Source organism: Chelon labrosus (assembly GCF_963514085.1).
Source record: "Chelon labrosus genome assembly, chromosome: 6".
In the NCBI taxonomy this organism is placed as follows: domain Eukaryota; kingdom Metazoa; phylum Chordata; class Actinopteri; order Mugiliformes; family Mugilidae; genus Chelon; species Chelon labrosus.
This window is the reverse complement of record NC_140342.1, coordinates 20364610-20385150: the sequence shown is the minus strand read 5'-3', so window position 1 is coordinate 20385150 and position 20541 is coordinate 20364610. Positions and strand designations below refer to the sequence as shown.

The following is a 20541-nucleotide window of genomic DNA, read 5'->3' as shown; positions in this document are numbered from 1 at the left end:
TGCACTTTAAGCCACTTCAGACCTAGTGGCTACGTCCATCTGTTCACCCTGTTGCCATAAAGACTCAGCCTTGGATAAGTGAGACCGACTAGGACTAATAACCCTCATTGTTGCTGCTTGTCAGGAGACAGATTTACTGTTGGCTCTGGGTCTGTCCCGTCCTCTAACCTCTGATTTAAGCGTCCCCGTCTGTGTTTTTTTCCCTCCTCCTCTTTTGTCATCTGGACACAATCCAAATATTACTCTGTTGCCTTCGGTGCTTTGACTGGGCCCCTCACGGGTCAGATTTTGCTTTGACAGATTTTGTCCAGTCAGAGATACATCTGTCTCACCCCTCCTGAGCAAAACCGAGTTCGCATGAAACCCCATCGGTGTCGATACCACTGCCTTTAGGTCTTGAGTTTGGCATTTTGGCTGTCGTTTTTCTGTTTGTTTGCTTTTTGGAGCTAGAGCTGGACTATGAGCTGTGGGCTGACGAAGGGGTGAATCAAACTCACACTGATCAGAAACTAGGAAATCTGGAAAGCATTTTACTGACTTTGACAATTTTGAATGGGAGTCAATAGAAGCTTCCCTCTTCAGACTCCTTTATCCATTTCCATACTTCATGTACAGTCTTTTAGTTGCCCTATTCACCTTGGATATGTAACTCAAGGCTGACAAGGGCCCACCCTCATTGTTGCTGCTTATCAGAAGACAGGTTTATTGTTTATTGCTCTAGATGTGTCCCGTCCTTTAACCTCTGCCTTAACTTTCCCTGTCTGTGTTTGTTTTCCTCCTCCTCCTCCTCCTCCTCCTTTCTTGTCATCTGGGCACAACCCAAATATTTCTCCGTAACACCGCCTCGGACTCGGCGCGGCATCACCCGCAAAGCCCAATCAAAGCACAATCGGCCTCCCTCTATTGTTCGGCCCTCCCGAGCCAAACTCCAATATCAGCAGTGGCACATGTAAGGGAAACTGTCCATGTGGCAAAACATCTAAACCCCCCATTGTTGCGCTTTTGTTGCCCCCGCCTCGCGACACCGCCACACTCTGCGGCGGCCGTATATATCTGGGAGTGCGAATTTTTTCACTTGCTTAGACAGTGTGAGTAGCTTGGAACAGTGGAAAATGTCTCAGTACTCAGGAAAGGTGAGTACAACGGCAAGAATGCAGCCACAGTAGGCCTTTCCCTGCGCAGGCGTTCCACAAACAAATCACAAAGACATTAACCTTGATGACTTGTCAAAGATATAGATATCAGCATTTTTCAGTGTGTCTGTTAGGAAAGAAAAAATAATATATATATATATTTTAACCCTCACTGTCGTGGTGGAAACAGATTGTGTTCTATGAGGGGAAATGTTTCACTGGGAGGAAGCTGGAGATCTGCGGCGACTGCGACAACTTCCAGGACCGAGGCTTCATGAACAGGGTCAACTCCATCCGTGTGGAGAGTGGGGCCTACATCTGCTTTGACCACCCAGACTTCAAGGGTCAACAGTACATTCTGGAGCACGGAGAGTACCCTGAATTCCAGCGCTGGAATGCCCATAATGATCACATGGGCTCCTGCAGACCAATCAGGATGGTAAGAGAGTGTGTGTGTGACACTCCAGGGAGAGACAAATATTTGGCTGGGGGGCGGTAAGAGAATCCCTGGCACACTGGCATATGTGTGGCCTCATTTGTGCACATCTGTTTGTCAGGCAAACTGAAGACAGAATCATTTTTCTAACTTCTGTTACAGGAATTAGCCTTCCATCATAGGCACATTTAATTTTTTAGTAACCTAAATGTATTCATCACGAGCTGCGTTTCTTCACACTGAGGCCTACATGTATATCTCCCTCCACGTGGGTGCATTTAGCTTTCTATAGGTGCAACTGTTTGTGCACACAATGCAAGCCTCCGCGATATAAAGGAGGAAAAACCTTGGTCGTTTGCAGAGAGGTGAGGTCAAACACTGTTGCTATGACTCAGCGAGCACGCATATGTCATTACCCTCCCCAGCACGGAGAGCACTACAGGATGGAGCTGTTCGAGGGAGAAAACTTCAATGGCCAGTGTGTGGAGCTGTGCGACGACTGCCCGTTTCTGCAAGCACGAGGCCTGACCAAGAACTGTGTCAACTCCATCAGGGCCTATGGAGACGGAGCGTACGTATCTCTGCGGCCGTGTTTGATTTGACCAACATATTTTTATTCCTAAAGCTGATCGTTTGTAAACTGTTACAGGGTCGGTTCCCTAAAATCCCTCAACGCCAATTTTCTCTCTTGCCCCTCTTGCAGGCATACAGTTTCACATGTATTCATCAAAAATGTGGTAAAATCAGCTGTGAAGACAAATACATATGATTTAAGTGGCTCTCATCACTCTGTAACACTATTATTAATGTTTAAAATGAGTAGAAAAGACATAGGATCAGCTGATCTAGGGATAATTTCATGGTTACCAACCTAAAACTCACAGTTAAATACTACAATTAAAACTTTAACAGTAGGAACTCTGACCATAAATGTTTAAATAGGGACTGTAGAAAATTGTTCCAGTAAAAACTGTTATGATGCCTGAGTATAAATCACTATAACAAATATTATATATTGACAAAAGTGTTCACTGTATGGACACACTTTTGGTTTTAATATCCTCCTGAGACCCGAGCTTTTGTTTGGTGTGCATTTTTAATTTTGCCAAGGTATTTGGGTTTAGTAGGACCTAAGAAGTATAAAAACTAAGCATCATCTTTAAACAAGAAGTAGTTTTTGGGAAAAAAAAAAAAAAGATGTCCTCATATGTGGACACAGGGATTATCACTGTATATTACAATAAAGTCACCAATATTAAACTGTTTTAATACCTGAACATTGCTGTGCAAAACCAGAATCCCAATGTCCTCAAACGAGTACTTGATAATTAGTGACGTTGTAGCTTGTTACTATTGATACAATTTGTTAAATTTGTGTGTCATCTCAAACTAGAAAAGTTAATAAGAATAAATAAACAAGTTTCAACTGTAGAATTTGATGAGGTTTTATACCTCGTCCACTTTTGTCCCGTGATCGACTGTAGGGTGAATCTGCTGAAATGCCAGCTATCATGTTTTTACACCGACTACTGTATTGACCCTATACTGCCACTATATGGCAGACAAAGGCGTAGACAGCAGGTCTATATGAAGCAGAATGCAGATGAAGCTGCCACAAACCTAAAACTTAATGTCCCCATATGAGGACACAGGGTCTCAGGAGGATATGTACATGAATGTGATATACATGATTTTAAGATCGTGCAGGGGGAGGCAGGGCGACCCGTCCTACGTAATAATGGCCAGATCAGCAAAACTACAAAAACTGAAGATATGTATAAATAACATGAGGGAGGAAAGGGAATGTCACTGGAAATGTGTTTCTGGTGGATTTTCAATGCCAAATTCTGATAAGTCTCAGAGGTTGGGCAGTTTGGAGATTTAACAATCATGCAATGCCCTTTCGAGGATCATTTTTTGCACACCTGTACATCTTTCTTCCCTCATTTCCAGTCATCCCACCACTGTCATCACTAATTATTTTAATATTCTTGAAACTTGGCCAAAAAAACAAAACAAAAATAAAACTGTCTACGTTGTTTGATACCACCAGAGGGCAGTGATGGACCGACACTATAATCCCTTGTCATAAATAGTAGCTACTATAAAGGCCAAGTAAGAAGGCCTCAACTTTACATTGTGTTCACTGACTTACAGTAGATGTTAAAATTCTTAATGGTTTCTTTCTGATTTATACCGAACAGCTGGGTGCTGTACGAGGAGCCTAATTACCGCGGCCGCATGTACATCGTGGAGAGAGGGAACTACTGTACCTTCATGCAGTGGCAGGCGGAGAACCCCAACATCCAGTCTGTCCGCAGGGTGTCGAACTACTTTTAAAAAGAAAAAAAACCTCACCATCACCGGCGATGTGTGACTGCAGGGGGGAGAAAAAACTCAGCCGCTCCGACTCTGTGGGGCTGTGGAGCAATAAAACATGAAGAAAATGTGTGACACTGCTTGTTGTTTTATTTTTGTACTGAATAATTCAAGGGCTTAAATAAAGTGGTGATCCTACAATACCATCAGTCTGTTTCTTTTTTTCTCCTTTTACGCTTACTCAGCGTGCAACTACTAACTTTACCATTGCATTTCACTGCACAAGTGGCTACAGGCTGTGATTCGGGTAATTGCTTTCTATTATATGGCATAACTACAAAACCTTTAAGTGCTTTCTCTCATCCTAATGGATCCATTACCAAGTCATACGAGATACTCTGAATACCACTCTAACGCAGATTAATAGATAGCCAGGGATTGTATTTATAAAGGAGGGGAATTAAATTGTTCTGATGGTAAAATAAAGTCCAATAATCAACAAAGGGAAATGCTCTGATTAAAACGTTCACTGGACAGAGTTGCAGGTAAACATGTGATCCTCCCTGCATGCACAGTGTATAAATCAAGGTAGTGCACACATCAATAGAGCAGCTACACTTGCCCTGGGGAGCTCTGCTACCACCTAGTGTCATTTATCTAGTTTTCTGTGAAATATAGTGACTTTCACCTCAGGGTTCCCAGAATGATCAGAATGGAGGCATCTCTGACAATAAACAAAAAAAAACAAAAGCTTATCTGCATGACAGAAAAGAATATACATTTTCAACCTATGGTGAAGCTAATCTTTATCTTAACATAATGCAGTACATGTTTATGCTCCCTACAGTGCAACAGAAGTGCTGGCAGGCCTCCCATAAGTTGCATTTAACAGCCTTTTCCAACACGATTAGCTCACAGTCTCATGCTGCCCCGGCATCACATCCCGCATGCTCTCATTCTTCTAGGAATGTCACACCACGGCTGTGGCCGCTGGACCTTTAATGAGCACTCGTGTGCTTTCTCTTCCAACTGTCATGACAACAGAACATCTATCTTTACAAGGTTTCGCCCGTGGCCTCTATTGAGTTACAGGGTCAATACAGGACAGCCTAATGAGGAAATGCTTTGTCTTGGGTTACGCTCAACGCCACTAGTTTAAGGGCGATTACCTATAGCTAACCCTATTCCTGGGCCATTTGCCGCATGAATTGGCTGAGTGTCGCTAACATGGCATTGGCTTGGATGTCAAAGTGGGGAGAACTGAAAGAGGAGCCTGTGTGCTGGGCTAACTGGCTTCTTAACAATGTCATTGTTGCTTTTCTGTGATGATGATGGGAAGTTTAGTGTTTCTTAGGAAGCAAACTACAGATATACATGAAATTAGGCTTGAGCGGGAGAGGTAGGGCGACCTGTCCTAAGTAATCAAGGCCAGATCAACAAAAACTACAAAAAGAGATAGATAATATAAAAATATCAAGAGAAGAGGGAAAGGGAGCGTCACTGGAAATGTGTTTCTGGTGGACTTTTTTTTTGGAAATGTCTCAAAGGTTGGGCAGTTTGGAGATTTTGATATGCGGATCACGCCATGTCCTTTTAAAGACCGCTTTGCACACCTGTACGTCTCTCTTCCCTCATTTCCGGCTCCATCTCTCCACAGTCATCACTCCTTTATCGGCATTTTAACTATGTCATTGTTACAATTCTGTGATGATGGCACTTCTCATTTCGCACGAAGAAGTTTCGGCGGCGTCTTAAATGCGAGGAAAGCAAACCATGTGCCTTGACATTTAATTATAACAGGCGACTATTCTGTCACAAATGCACCTTGATTACTTGCTCCAGTGAAGGTAATCATTTCTTCTTAAGTGAAAGAGAAGCATACCCAATTAGTCAGAGGAAAAGAACTTGAACTCTTCAGAGGGAAATTCTTCTAGAAGTGATTGTCTGCTGTCTGGGAGACTTGATGAGTGGGCAGCGCAAGCGATCATCTGACACCAGACACACACTGTTTTCACACCATCAGTAAAGTTCAGTCTAGTCTATAAAAAACGAGTAGTACTAGGTTATTTTGACTCTCACTTCCTGTTTTGTGGCGAGAATAAAACGCTTAATGGAGCATTGTGAACTGTGCCGCCTTTTGCCTCTGTTTTTGTTGTTCTGTGTGGGATATGGTTTACATGTAACACCATGTGTTGGTGAAATGAGTAATTAGAAGGAATGCATTTTAAACAGCTTTTATAGTATCACGTTACTCCAAATTAGGTCAGCTATTTTCAGCACTACCACTTATGCATAAAAGATCTTTCAGATAGAAAACTGAAGGGCTGCAGGAAATGTAATGAAAAAGCTGTAAAGATTTTTCATATTTAGATTTTTATTTTATACATGGTTCTTGTTTGTAATAAAAGGATTATTTTTTTAAATAAATAAAATTAAAAGACAGGCTTTATTTAACTATTCATAATCATTTGGCTGTTTGTTAAAATAGATTTTCAGCACGTTTTTTTTACTGTGTTTTAATAAATTAAGGTAACATTTTACATGTCGTAACTGTTTAATTAAATAATCATCGGCTAAATTTGCCATTTAAATCCCGGGGATAATTTATAACAACGTAGAAAGTAGAGTAGGCGATAAAATCCCAACCCCGACCACAGAAAGTGTAAGTGTTATATCGCTCGAAGCGGGGACAAATACCGCCGTGGAAAACACACATCTTTCCCCCCCGGCACTTATATTTCTTTACGTATGCGTGTAAAAGCTTTGTCAATTTCCACCGCGAAGCTAGAATATAGTAATTTCAGGCGTGTATCCGCGGTGTCGTGTTAAGGTCACTCGCTGGCTGCCTGAATTCCCCTCTTTGTGTTTACACATCCGGGTTTCCCTGTTTGCAGCCCATTCCCCATTTAGAAGCCATTTTGGACACAGATCAGTAACATGCATGTAAACCCCTACCGACCTCCCGACGCAGCGGTGCTACTATTCAAGTGAATAACCTCAAAAGGAGCGCTGAGCCGTCGTCTCGGATGGTTAAACGGCTCCCCGTTCGGTTTTTTATCCACTTCCGACGCGAAATGCTGCACCTATTAATGGACTAAACAGCCCGGCAGTCAATTAATCGCTCCTATCTGTTCTTGCAACATTGTTGCGGCGTCGCGGCTATTGACACGCGTTGTGGTGGTGGTTAGGCTGCTGGAGGGACCGGAGGCCTGTGGTCGTTTTGATCCTGGACTGATGTTTTGGACAACCTGAGTTTTAATGTTCGCGACGGGAACCGGGGGAAATCTCTGTCCTGTATTTAAAACGGAACATGTCTTTTTCATGGCTGACTTGTTCACTTCTTCTGGGAACTTTATGCGCAGGTAAGCTGCTTTTTATTATTAGTATTATTATTTTCGTTGTTGTTGTTGTGGTTGTTGCCGTCGGCGGCGGCGACTCTGAATTTGCAACAGTTTTTTTTTTTTTTTTGTGTGTGTCGGGTCGGTTCGTCTCGAGGCACAGACATTTTGTGCGTAATTGTCCGCGCGAGCGAGTTCACGTTTGCTAGTTTAAACTTTGTTGGCTTCAATCGTTGAGCTCGGGATTTTATTCTCGCAAACATTAATCCCCCCCTGCTCGGAGACGGCATACTCCTCCACCCCCCACTCGGGAAACATTTTTAAACCCTATATGTGCCTTTTGATATCACTATTTTTTTTTTTTGTTGTTGTGCGTTTTAAACACACAAATACGTGTCCAAATTTAAAACTGTTGCGTCCCCCCCCCTCTCCCTTTCGCCTTGTCCCCGGCCGTGGCAGGAATAGAAGGCAGCAGCTGCATCAACATCCTGAAACCTTATAGGCTTACATCTCGGGTCTTGCACTCTTGTTTGTGGTCACAGCCCGAACAAGAACCTTTGAAAACACACTTCCTTCCGTGAGGATTTTCATAAATCAATGAAAGAGACGCGACAGCTCTTGTCTGATCTCGACTTTTTTTTTTTATCGCGAATTGGGGTTACTATTTCACACACGCCACACAGACACACACACACATTTACTCGGTACCACGTGAAATTGAAGCATGAGGGTTGTTTTTCTTTTGTTTGGCCTGTTTTATTTTTCACAGAAGAAGAAGAAACGAAATCCTGCTCTAGACATTAAAACTCTCTCTATATGACTGAATATATATGTATATTTAAAAAAAACAGTAACATCTACTTGAGTCTGTCCTCGAACTGTGATGAAATTTTCATTAGGGGGGCACAGCTGTCTCTTGTGTACTCAAGCAGCTCGGTGCTTAATGTCTTTTATGGCTTGTGTACAGTAAAGCAGCTTCTCCAGAATTCATGTTGTTGTGGTGTAAAGGCTCAGTAAGTGACACAGCTTGGAAGGGGGGAGGGAGGGAGGGGGGTTGGGGAATGATCTTGTAGTAAAAGTCCTCTCCCGGATCATGTGACCGCAGATATCAGAAATGCCATCTCGACTCAATGGAGCATTGAGCATCACTGCTATTTGTGTGTGCGCGCGTTTTCTTTCTTTTTCTTTTTTTTTAATCTTTAATACCTTTCTTCCTTCTAGCTTTTATAACGAGCATGATGTTTTGGTCGTTGCATGCATCCCTGTGTGCTATAATGAAGCCCATTGTATGCTGCTGGACAGCTAAATGTATGTGTGTGTGTGTGTGTGTGTGTGTGTGTAATGGGTTGGTGGGGTAACACTTGGGGGATGGGCAGCCTCCTATAGGCAGGGATTTAAAGAGACAGGCACTATTTTTTTTTTCTCCCCCTGTGAACAAAGATTGTCCAAGACATATGGTAAAAGACGCGCACAGTGTCTTATCTGCCTTAACGCTCATCACGATTACGTCCTCTGTGTGCCGTGTGCGTGCCCAACTTTAAATCCAGTGTGAGGAATAAGAAGAAGAAACCCCTTTCTTATAAAGAATTCAGCACGCAGAGAGTGGCAGCTATTGTTACGTTTCATCAAAGTATTTCCCATTAAACAGTCTTATCTTTTTCCCCCAGATGTGTCTCAAGAAGAGATGTCGTGCCGTAGTGTGCGTGCTGTGTTTCTATACCTCAGCAGGACGTATCAGTGTTTTATACCTAATTACATTCTGTAATTTACTTTTTTTTACTCCCCGAATAGATCTTATAGTTAATAGGATTACGCAGAAGTAGCATTCAGCAACAATTTCCTAGCTCAGAGGAACTCCCTTTTTTTTTTACTACAGAGAGCTCCCAAAGTTGGCTACGAGCCAGAGAGATGATAGAGGCTCTGCTCGGGGACGTTTCTTCGTGGCACCGAGCGGATCCTGCGCCATATGCCCGCGCTTCCGCTGTTGAGTTTCTATTCATTACGATGCGAGCTGACTGAGGCCTTCTGTCCGTCTCAGGGTACAGTCTTGGCGAAGCGGAGACCCGGGAGTGCGTGTACTACAACGATAACTGGCGTACGGAGAGGACCAACCAGAGCGGCTTCGAGCGCTGCGAGGGGGAGAAGGACAAGCGACTGCACTGTTATGCCTCCTGGCTCAACTCCTCAGGGACCATCAAGCTGGTGAAGAAAGGCTGCTGGCTGGACGACTTCAACTGCTATGACAGGTTGGGTCACTGAGCGAGGTCATCTCCACCGTGCATTACTATTTATATTTTATGTGTACAGTGTATGGCTGATACCCAGAGTGAGGGGCAGCGGGTACAACAGAAATGTCTGCCTCACATCTTTTGTTTTCCCCCCTCCCCTCTCGTCTTGTATTTGCAAGGACAGAAATAAAGGATCAGATGCTGAAACAATTTATCAGATTTGCCGGTTGCAGCTTCTCAGATGTTAAAATAAGCAGTTTTTCTCACGATTGAACGTCTTTGGCCTTGTAGTTTAACAAACCGACCAGTTTAAATATGTCATCTCATACTCTGGGGACATTTTAAAGGGTAAATAATTGACCAAAAGATTAATCAATATGGAAAATCATTAGTTGTGAGGCATAAACGGTTGCAAAATAAAAGAAATGTGGGGTATAATGCCACAATAGCACATGTTACGTAAGCTTGCAAGCGACCATAAATCTGTTGAGGCTGTACATAGACAGTGTGGTGTTAACTGATTGCTTTTTACTTCTCTCTGCACAAAACGTAAGGGGAAATCAATTCATAATGTGAGAGTAACGCAAAATGTACAGTGTACATACTGAGAATGTGTTTCCAGCAGATTATTTTGCATGTTATTTAGAGATTTATGTTGGGGTAGTCGGGGTGGGGGTGCAGGGGGGTGGGGGGGGGGGAGGGGTGCTCTGCAACCGGCCCAGCTCCATTTATTCTTTCTGCAAATAGCCTGATAGCCTGCATCAACAGTGCAGAGTACAGCTCAGTGTCCACATCCTGATGATGGCAGATAGATACGGTGGCACCGGGCCACTCAGGATTTTGTCAGTCAGGAGGAGACTTTTTAACTTTATCAGCAGTCAGTGCGGAGTTGGTGTGGCGCTATCACATTTTCTAGTAGTTAATATTCCAGCCGTGGCGTTTTGAACAAGCTGTGGAGTCCTGACGGCTCACAAAGGTGAGCTGGTCTAAAAAGAAGCTTAATTATTGATCTTGGAGGACCAAAAAGTTATTTCTTTAACTAAAGCTAGTCAAGCAAGTGTTGTGTGACGGTTACGTGGAAATATGACAATTATCAACTTGTGATAAACCTAATTCAGGTTTTTATATAGCTAACCCACAATAGTTGGTTTGGATGCAGATGCAAAGACAGATTGCTGGGAAATGACTTCACCCCTGAGGTGTTTGCTGTAATTACAACCTTGGGAGGAAATATAACAAGAACCTGAAAAGTAAATGTGTTGCTGGTCAGTTTAATCTGTATTAAAAGCTCTGGAAAGACGGCTGTAGCAAATTAAGAGCAGTGGAGCAGGTGGGAAATTTCAATTTTCCTTTTAATAGACAATTTCACAACAGGCGTTTTTTTTGGACCAAACTGTTCTGGGAACTCTCCACTAGAGAGCTCCTCCAAGAGCCACATAGACACTTGAAGAGCTTTTATCAGTTTGCATTCACACCACGCTGAAGTGACATACTAGTTGGCTGGTGGCGGGTAGAGCAGCACCGCTCGATTCTGTGCAGCGTAAAACAAAGACCTGTAAGATGCAGGATACAACCACAACGTCACTGCTGGTCCATTTCTCATTGTTAAGTCACGCAGCTAAACCTTTATGTACATTTACCATTATTCATGGACCATAAATAAACTTTAATTGCTCTCAGTTAGGGGGCTTTATTTATAAAGTGCTCTTAATGAAAACACAACCAATATTCATTTTTAAGACACAATTATGGAAATGATTTATTTCTGCTAACGGATCCCCCTAAATGCCGCATACTTCACCATTTTTATAAGTTGAAATAGTAAAAAGAGGATTTTGGTCTCAAATAAAATGCACACACTTGAACCAGTAACCCACACCATGCAGCTTAGACAATACATTGGATCAATATATTTTTTTTGTCTTCAGGCGATTCATGTACAGCAAGTGTACAATATCAAGAGTTACCCTGGTCTTATTTTTTATTTATTTATTTGTAAAGTTTCTCTTCTTATCTGGTTTTGGATTTTTTTGTTACCAGAGCAATGATGTAGTGGCGTCATGTGTCGTTTTAGGCAAGAGTGTGTCTCCATGGAGGAAAACCCTCAGGTCTTCTTCTGCTGCTGCGAGGGCAACTACTGCAATGAGCGGTTCACCCACCTTCCTGACATGATCGGCAGTGGCAACCGAGGTGAGCGGCTAATTCATCCCACGTATAGTACGAGTAAAATCTAGACCTCCTCAGTCTCGCAGGTTGGAGTGGAGTCGATATGCGATGTACGCGCACGGGCAGAAACATCACAGCCGAGATGTTATTACAGCCACATTTTCACAGCTTTTGAAGTGAAATGTTTTTTAAATCTTGAACAGATATTATATGTTTAAATATTAAAGGGTGTAATGTTGAAATTTTGTGCATTTTGGAATTGTTATTTGACTTGTATGTGATTTTACGCCATTCAGCGCTTTTATCACCTCAGCGGACTAGGAGCTGACACAAATTGAGTGTTTTTAACAGCCTGCTTGCTGCATTTCTTCACTGTGTAATCACTCATTTGTCAGGCGATGATCAAGGTAGCGCAGCCGAGATAAAATGTCACCCGGCTCTTCTTAAATTGGGTCTCGCAGCCTGCGAGGGACGCTCGCGATGCAGCTAATAACCTACACGTCATAAAGCTGACACATTGTAATTATTGTGTTTCCCCTTGACAGTGAAAATACGGCCTCCACCCCGAGTGCCGTCTCTGCTCAGTGTGCTGGTGTACTCCCTGCTGCCGCTCTGCGTGCTGTCCCTGGCCCTCGTCCTGGCCTTGTGGATGTACCGCCACCGCAAACCTCCCTACGGCCACGTAGACCTGAGCGAGGTGAGAGGAGTTGCAGTCGGTTCGGGCTCTCATTTGAAGTAGTAGTCTGAAGCTTATGAGGCGATTGGAATTATAGTCTGATTGTCTGTGTTCTTGTACATTTGTTCATATGCAGTTTTTTTTCCTTATACTAGTTTATTTTACTTATAGTTTATTTGTATTTTATTGTAATAGATTTTTACTTATATTTTATTTTGTTTTATCTTACTAGATTTTTACTTATATTTTATTTTTGTTTTATTTTACTAGATTTTTTCTTATATTTTATTTTTATTTTACTAGATTTTTACTTATATTTTATTTTATTTTACTAGATTCTTTCTTATATTTTATTTTTTATTTTATTTTACTAGATTATTTCTTATATTTTATTTGTATTTTATTTTTCTAGATTTTTACTTATATTTTATTTTTATTATACTTTACCAGATTTATACTTATATTTATTTTACTTTTATTTTTTTTAGATTTTTATTTTATTTTTTTATTTTTACTAGTGGTTCTTGTGTTTTTTTTTAGTTTTTTTTTTTTATGTGCAACTGAGCCACTGTGACCCAGCAGTTTCCCTTGCGGATGAATAAAATCTGTCTAAGTTTTAATGCAATAGAAATAAGTGTTATGTCTTGGGGTTTAGCAGTGGACTGAGATTTGTTTTTCTCTTTGTTATTCAGGATCCTGGACCAGCTCCTCCTTCCCCCTTGGTGGGTCTGAAACCACTGCAGCTGCTGGAAATCAAAGCTAGGGGGCGCTTTGGTTGTGTTTGGAAGGCCCAGTTAATGAGCGAATATGTTGCTGTAAAGATCTTCCCTATTCAGGTATGTCAGCAAAATTAATTCAAGCCATTTTTCTGCGCTGTCACGTTTGTTTTATACCAAACACCACGTTTCCTGTTAAATATACATCCTTTAATCCTTGAGTAAACCCAGAAGGTCGGTAATAAACACCTCCTGCTGAATCTGGAAATATTACAGGGCTATTCGTGTGGCACATGCGAGACGCTTCCGTTATTTGACGGCTTAACCGTCTGTTTTTGTTTACAGGACAAGCAGTCATGGCAAAATGAGCGGGACATATTCATGACCCCGGGGATGAGACACGAAAACCTCTTGCGTTACATCGCTGCAGAGAAGCACGGAACAAACCTGGAAGCAGAGCTGTGGCTTATCACGGAGTTTCACGAGAGGGTGAGAGCACGCCTGCGTACTTATACACGCTGATTCATACATACATACACACATACATACATACATACCACCCCAAAGCAAATTCATGCTGCCGTATAGGGCTTATGTCGGAACAGAACTGCTGGACAATTTCCCATATTGCCTGAGCCCTTGTTATTTACCTCCAAAATATAGCAGAGCGGCTTTTATTAAAAAGAGGATTTTTATCACCTACTATACGTCTGGTCTCTATCTGAAAGCAATAGATAAAATGCAGCTTACACCATTGTGTTTTTGTGATGTAAAAATAAATCAGTTTGCGTTTAATGTCTGCTTCTACAAGGTGGTATTGTGCGTTTGCCTCGTGTAACACTGCTCTGATAAAACACCTTTAGGATACCAGAACATCCCTTTCATTAATCACAGGATTAAACAATGATTGCCAAAACCACAAATGTGACACTGATGACTTATCCTCGTGGCACCTTTTATTCTTGGTGGCGATACGAATGGGTTTAGTTGCAGTAATTGTCTCGGTGCCATCCCTGTGTGCATCATCTCGTTTTTGGCTAAATGGTGATACTTCTATTTGTATTTTTTATGAATTAAAACAAGTGGTAATTCTTCCAGTCTATAATATTTGGCTGGCAAATGGAAGTTAAATCTATTCCCGACCCTTTGATGATCCGTCAGACGCTCTTATGCCAGGTTGTGGTTGGCTCTCGGCGTGGCCGCTGACTAACAGCACAGCTTCTGAGACGTGGATTGAAAAGGAGGTTCTTGTGCAGCTGTTAATCCTCGTCCTTTAATCCTCTGCGTGTGAGCAGGGCTCCTTGACAGACCACCTGAAGGGTAACACTGTGACCTGGACTGAGCTGTGTCACATAGCAGAAACCATGTCCCGCGGCTTGGCCTACCTTCACGAGGATATTCCCATCTACAAAGGAGAGGGGCCCAAACCGACTATTGCACACAGGTAAGAAAAACCTCATCTTTAGACCACTGGAAAAACCTCACAGTGTCTTTTTAGCACCAGCCTTTTCTGGCGGTGCTTCTTTTAATGATTTTACCCTGAAAGCCTGGGATCTAATTTGTGTGACTTCTGTGACTAAACATCTCTATAATTAAGGCTTTGTGAAATTAATTCCCCAGGGACTTCAAGAGCAAGAATGTGATGCTACGAGATGATTTAACCGCTGTCATTGGAGACTTTGGGCTCGCTGTGCGATTCGAACCGGGAAAACCCCCTGGAGATACTCACGGCCAGGTATGAAGTAACTTAATATTCAGTTTTCAAGTCAGCACTGACTGTTTTTAAACGTTTTATGGAGGATTTGCAAGGCAAAAATAGGAAAACAAATGTATCAAGATGCTGTCTCCTTAGTGTATTTAATATAACTGGAGGTTCAAAGGCTGGTTTAGAGAAGCAGAAAGGAGTTCTGGCACAGAATCTAAGCAATGAACAGTTGTGGATGTAGTTGGCAACGAAACATACATTTTAACCATCTAACACAAGGCATACCTAAAAAAACATCAATATCAGTTTATGTGTATACTGTATTTAGAGTATTTTTGTTTAACCGTGCTGTCAGACAGCCTTTCCTGACATAACTGAAGTCTTTATAGTGCTCTCTTCAAAGCAACCAGACTTCACTGACATAAACGGTGATTTTACCTCGCAGGCACAAGAGCTGTTGTGGTTGCACCGCTCCCTCAGTCGGTGGATCTGTTTGCCCAACTGTGTGACTTTGACGTTCGCGTACTAATTTCAGATCCAAATGAACATGTTCAAACAAGAAAAAAAGTCTCACGGCGGTGGAACAACAGTCAAATGTGTTGCAAAACATTTTATGTCAGTGTAGTCTGGTGGCTTATTATCCTTGTTGGATAATAAGGAGATAAGACAACAACAGAGAAGTACTGAAGTAATGAATATTTAATAATTATTTAAAATTCATTTTGAAGGAATTCAGATGGTGCTCTTCGTAGAACAAGGCAATGTGGATGCTGTTTGATATTAAAGGATACACCGATCAGGCGTAACATTATGACCACTGACAGGTGAAGTAAATGCCATTGACCATCTTGTGACAATACAGTGTTCTGCTGGGAAACTTTCGGACCTGGCATTCATTCATGTGGATGTTACTCAAACATGTAGCACCCACCTAGACCAGACCAGGCACCCCCACCCCATAGCAATGACACTCCTTGATGGAAGCAACCACCCCCAGCAGGATGCAGCCTGACACAGGCCCACACACAAAAACGGTTTAGGAACAACTCAAAAACAAGGTGTTGACCTGGCCCCCGAATTGACTAGATCCCAAACTGATCAAGTATCTGTGGGATGATCCACAGAGGCCCCTGCCCTTAACCCATAGGACCCAAAGGCAGTAACAACATCCTGTTGCCAGACACCACAGGACACCATCAGATGTCCATTCTCTGATAAGTCATAACTCATTTGGAGGCACAAGGGAGACCTACACAATATTAGGTCATAATGTTATGCCTGACCAGTGTAGTTTAACATTAACATTGGTGCATAAACTATGCAGTCGTCAGCAGGAAGTGTAAACCACATTTTCTTTATAGTGTGCAATATTTTGGGTTTATAAACATGATACTTAATGTGCTATGGTTTAGACCTGTAGGGGTTTGAAGGGTCTTGCATTCACTTGAATCCACTTGAACCCATTGTGCGTGCAGGTGGGTACGAGGCGTTACATGGCTCCAGAGGTGCTGGAAGGAGCCATCAACTTTCAGCGGGACTCCTTCCTGAGGATAGACATGTACGCTATGGGCTTGGTGCTGTGGGAGCTGGTGTCCCGCTGCACAGAGGCGGACGGTGAGTCAAACGGTGCAGGAATGCTGCTTCACGCGCAGGTTGAAAGGTCGCTCGGCTTCAGGCTGACCTAATAAACAAAGGATTGGTTCTGGCTTAGAGATTGAGGGCAAACGCAATTTAAACGTCCACGTTGTTTATTTGACGCGATTTCCTCTCCGGTTACAGTCGGCGAGTACATGCTGCCGTTTGAGGAGGAAATAGGCCAGCATCCCTCTCTGGAGGATCTGCAGGATGTGGTCGTGCACAAGAAGATGCGTCCAGTCATCAAGGACTTCTGGCTCAAACATCCGGTGAGTAATAGTGGAAGAATAGCTGCTGCATTTTCAACAGCAATACCAGGATATCACGCATCCTTTTCTTTATTAATGAATACAGTTCACTCGTTCGAGGTCACAATTCTCAGAATCTGTTTTTATTGTTTCCGGAGCTTTGTCGGTAACGTCTAGAATTTTAAACCTCTGATAAAGTAAAGGATTTCTGACATGATCTGACAAAACTTCCACGATTATAACCTTCCGTTTCTGGCTGCAGGGTCTGGGCCAGATGTGCGAGACCATCGAGGAATGCTGGGACCACGACGCAGAGGCGCGACTGTCGGCCGGCTGCGTCGAGGAGCGCATCAGCCAGATCTCCAGGACGATAAGCAGCACTACCTCAGACAGCCCCGTCTCCATTGTGACGTCTCTCATCAATGAGGACCTACCTCCCAAAGAGTCCAGCACCTGAACGGGGTGACGCCACCCTCCACCCGAGCTCCTGACTTTTCATTTTTTCAAACCCAAACTCAGTGGATCTCCGTGAATATTTGAAAACGTGAAAAACAACTAGCAACTTAAACGCAGCTGCTATTTTATCCCAATACTGGTATTTTCCCCCCCTCGTTTTAATGTTTTTCTGTGTTCAAAGTCAGATCTTACCAACACATCCATCTGCTGTAGTTGAAGTAGTAATAAGCTATGCGATGGGCACATCCGATAACACCCATGTGTCAAATCTTAAACGTCGTCATTACCTCATGTATTTCTTTGTTGTTAGTCTATTTTTTTATTACCTCATGAGTTGTTTGTCTGTTTTTTTTTTTTTTTTCCTGTCGTGGTCATGATCGTCTGCGGCCAAATGAAAACGAACCTTTTTGCTCCAAACCTCAGACGACGTGCTGCACACCTCGGAGGAACCATTTTGAGACTGTTAGACGAAATATATTCATCTTCCTCAGGGGTCGAAAGCTTCTCGATTTTTAAACTCGGAGCGTGCTCCCTCGTTTTTAAACCTGTGAATTCCTCAGAACGAGAAAAGAAAAGAGATCGTAAAAAAAGAAAAAAAAGAAAATTTAAAAAAAAAAGAAATATTTGGAGCACAGCTGTTTTACGGCGACGGAGGAAGCTGCGTTGGAGCTGAGCAGTTGTATCGGACATTTTGGACTTTCTGAAGATTTGGGACAAGCGTCTTGTCCTCGGGGAACTACCTCTCAGGTATCCAGTCGGCTTCTTTGGAACATTTTCTCTAAGTTGAGAGCCAAGCTATCCAGCTAGCTATCATGGACGTATTCCTGGATTTTTTTTTGTTTTCGTTTTGTGTTTTTAAGTAGTTGAAATTCAGAGTTACTCCTTTGCCAGTGCCAGAGGCATTGACGGATGCTGTCTGGAGTTGCAATGTTACACATTCTTAATTTTTAGCGTGTGTGTGTGTGTGTGCGTGCGAGCGAGTGTGAAAGATGGAGAGCGAGGATGCTAAGGCTAAACGATATGAGATTGACAGAGCGTTTTTAAAGCAAGAATCATGGACAGGTAATTGGGCGGTTATATCCTTGCGAGGGCCATACTTGAGTAAGCGACATGTCTGTTCTTTTTGTTTAATTTCCGTGGGCGTTTGTTCATTAGACTCAGTCGGACACCAGTCCCCAGATACCTCAGTCACTGTATGTCATGCAAGGAGAGCTCAAATGGTTGCCTTTGTCTCAAATGCAATGCCATAGTTGTACCATAACATGAATACCATACATTGAATGTCCGTTATGCTGCTGTGACTATTCCAGGATACTCAAGGATTTGAAGATGTACATGTATTCTTTGTTAATATAACACTAACATGTGATAACTATCCATGATATTATGTGAGGCTAATATTCTGTTTTATTTTATTATTTTATTTTGTTGTTTTTTTTTTTTTGACTGGGTAAGCCCTCAGCTGCTTACTCCTCCAGACTGACCTCAGATATTCAGACAAGTACCTCAGGCTTTTTTCTACATGTATATCAAGTTGTGTTATGTATTTTATTGTGTTTTAGTAGTCGAGATATTTTATCGCCGGTCGGGCCTCTCGTCTGTGGAGATTTTTTTTTTTAAAAAGAAACGGAGCCTGACCAGTTTTCACAGTGTTAACGCTCTACGAACCTAAAAGAAGACAGACGGATTCTTGTAAATATACGCGTGTACACACAGTTGCCGAACACTGATCTTTTTTTTCTTTTCTTTCTTATTTTTAAACACAAAAATCAGGGCATTGCTGTTCTCATTTCCCAGAAAGGGATTTCTCAGTTCCACCTCCTAGCCCTGCGATTGTCTCTTTTTAATTTTTTTTAAAGAGTTGTGGTTGTGTTACTGATTTCAGTGAATAATGGTATCAGTTCCTCTGGATCAGAAGCTGTGTGGGTAGCAGTTGCATTAGGAAGCTTAGCGTGTGTGTATCTCATCAAGAACAAACAAACAAAAAAAAAAAATAATAATAATTATGGTTCGGTGCTGGCGGCTTCCGTGATCGGCCACTTGTTTGAACAGTATTGCCTCAATATTAACCTGCTGATGTGATGTTCAAACCTGTTTTTAGTGATAGTTTAGCCACGTGGGGCGACACACAGGCTCATCTGTTGTGCTTTGATTAGTGCTGTGGAAAGATGGTGATTTTTTTAACAGTGGTCTGTAACGCTTGCTGATGTGCAGTTTTGGTAATGGACATTTGAGAAAAAAGAAAAAAAAAAGAAATCTAATCGACACACAACGGAGTATGTGGAAATCATCGACGTGTTTGTGACCACATGACTTGACTGATGATGCAGCACCATTAGGATTCATGTAAACCGTGGCATGCGCGTGGTCCAAGGGTCCAGCAATATTTATTATACAGCAATAGTCATTTGAATATCATAGTTTCAAGTCATTACAGCTGTGGCTTGGCAGTTTTTCTTCTGCGGGTCAGTGAAAGTACATCTGGATCAATTTTCTGATGGTGATATGGGAAAGAAAAAGGAAAAAAAAAGAAAAGTACTATGGGTTGAATTTTTGTGACCTGAACGTGGCCCAGGTGCTTTACACGAATTGTGCCAGAAAAAAAAAAAAAAAAAAGTCACGAAGAAAAAAAACAAACAAATAAATAAAAATCTGCCGTGAAGGGTTGTTACCTCCAAATGCTGTCTTACACCCAGCTCTTCTGAACAGAAAAACCAGTTACCTCATGCAGTACCTCGTTAGTAACACTAACATGGAGTCGGTCTCATCTTCAACAAAAAAAAAAAGACAAAAAAAACTTATCAATTATTGTGTATATATTTACTTGACAAATGTAAAGGGTTTCTTCCTTTTCATGTGTGGATCCTGTGAAAGCAAAGTCCTTTTACAGTCAACATATTGTTCATTACTCGTAGTATGAATGGATGTTTGACTGAACCTGTGTGACCTTCCCTGTTTATGTGAACTGTGTGCGTGTGTGCGTGTGGTGTGTGTTGGTTGGTTTCACTAAAACCGTACGAATGGTAACTTTATCTGTGAGTTGAAATGCTTAGAAATATAAACTAGATGAGAATACATCCATCTTTTTGTATATGAAAATAAAGACAAATCCTGATTAACCATGTAAATTGTGTTCTTTGCATCTCTTTCACCACCTTGGTATAGTCTGTTCAGCATAATAGGGAAGTTTCAGTGCGTAAAACCCAGATGGTAGTTTGATGCATCCAACAGTTTGTAAACACAAGAGGCTCAATCTAGATGTGTACATGCACACTGCCAGGTCTGTCACAAGGTCTAGGCTGCATATGCACACTAGATGGCAGCAGTGGAGCCAATGGGTTGGTCAGACTGTTTTATTTGATGGGTCTGGAACAATTCCCATTGTAATGAACCAAGCTTGAGAAATGTACATGTAAAGGAAATGGTGGCACATTAAAAAAAGCAATTTTCATTAACCTTTACATTACAAAATAAGATAAAAGTGG

General features: G+C 42.1%; 2 protein-coding genes across 2 annotated transcripts; both read left to right on the top strand.

The window, feature by feature from the left end:
• The first annotated feature begins 1097 nt into the window (after positions 1-1097).
• LOC311489161 (gamma-crystallin N-A-like) lies at positions 1098-3988 on the top strand. Its single transcript, XM_084546109.1, has 4 exons — positions 1098-1133; positions 1324-1572; positions 1995-2140; positions 3774-3988. Exons 1-4 carry the CDS (start codon positions 1113-1115, stop codon positions 3907-3909), a joined length of 552 nt encoding a protein of 183 aa, XP_084402235.1. The 5' UTR covers positions 1098-1112; the 3' UTR covers positions 3910-3988.
• Positions 3989-6826: 2838 nt separating this feature from the next.
• On the top strand, positions 6827-20514 carry LOC311488999 (activin receptor type-2B-like). Its single transcript, XM_084545889.1, has 11 exons — positions 6827-7250; positions 9265-9472; positions 11529-11644; positions 12166-12317; positions 12989-13132; positions 13358-13501; positions 14308-14456; positions 14633-14747; positions 16193-16331; positions 16497-16621; positions 16863-20514. Exons 1-11 carry the CDS (start codon positions 7199-7201, stop codon positions 17055-17057), a joined length of 1539 nt encoding a protein of 512 aa, XP_084402015.1. The 5' UTR covers positions 6827-7198; the 3' UTR covers positions 17058-20514.
• The last annotated feature ends 27 nt before the right edge of the window (positions 20515-20541 follow it).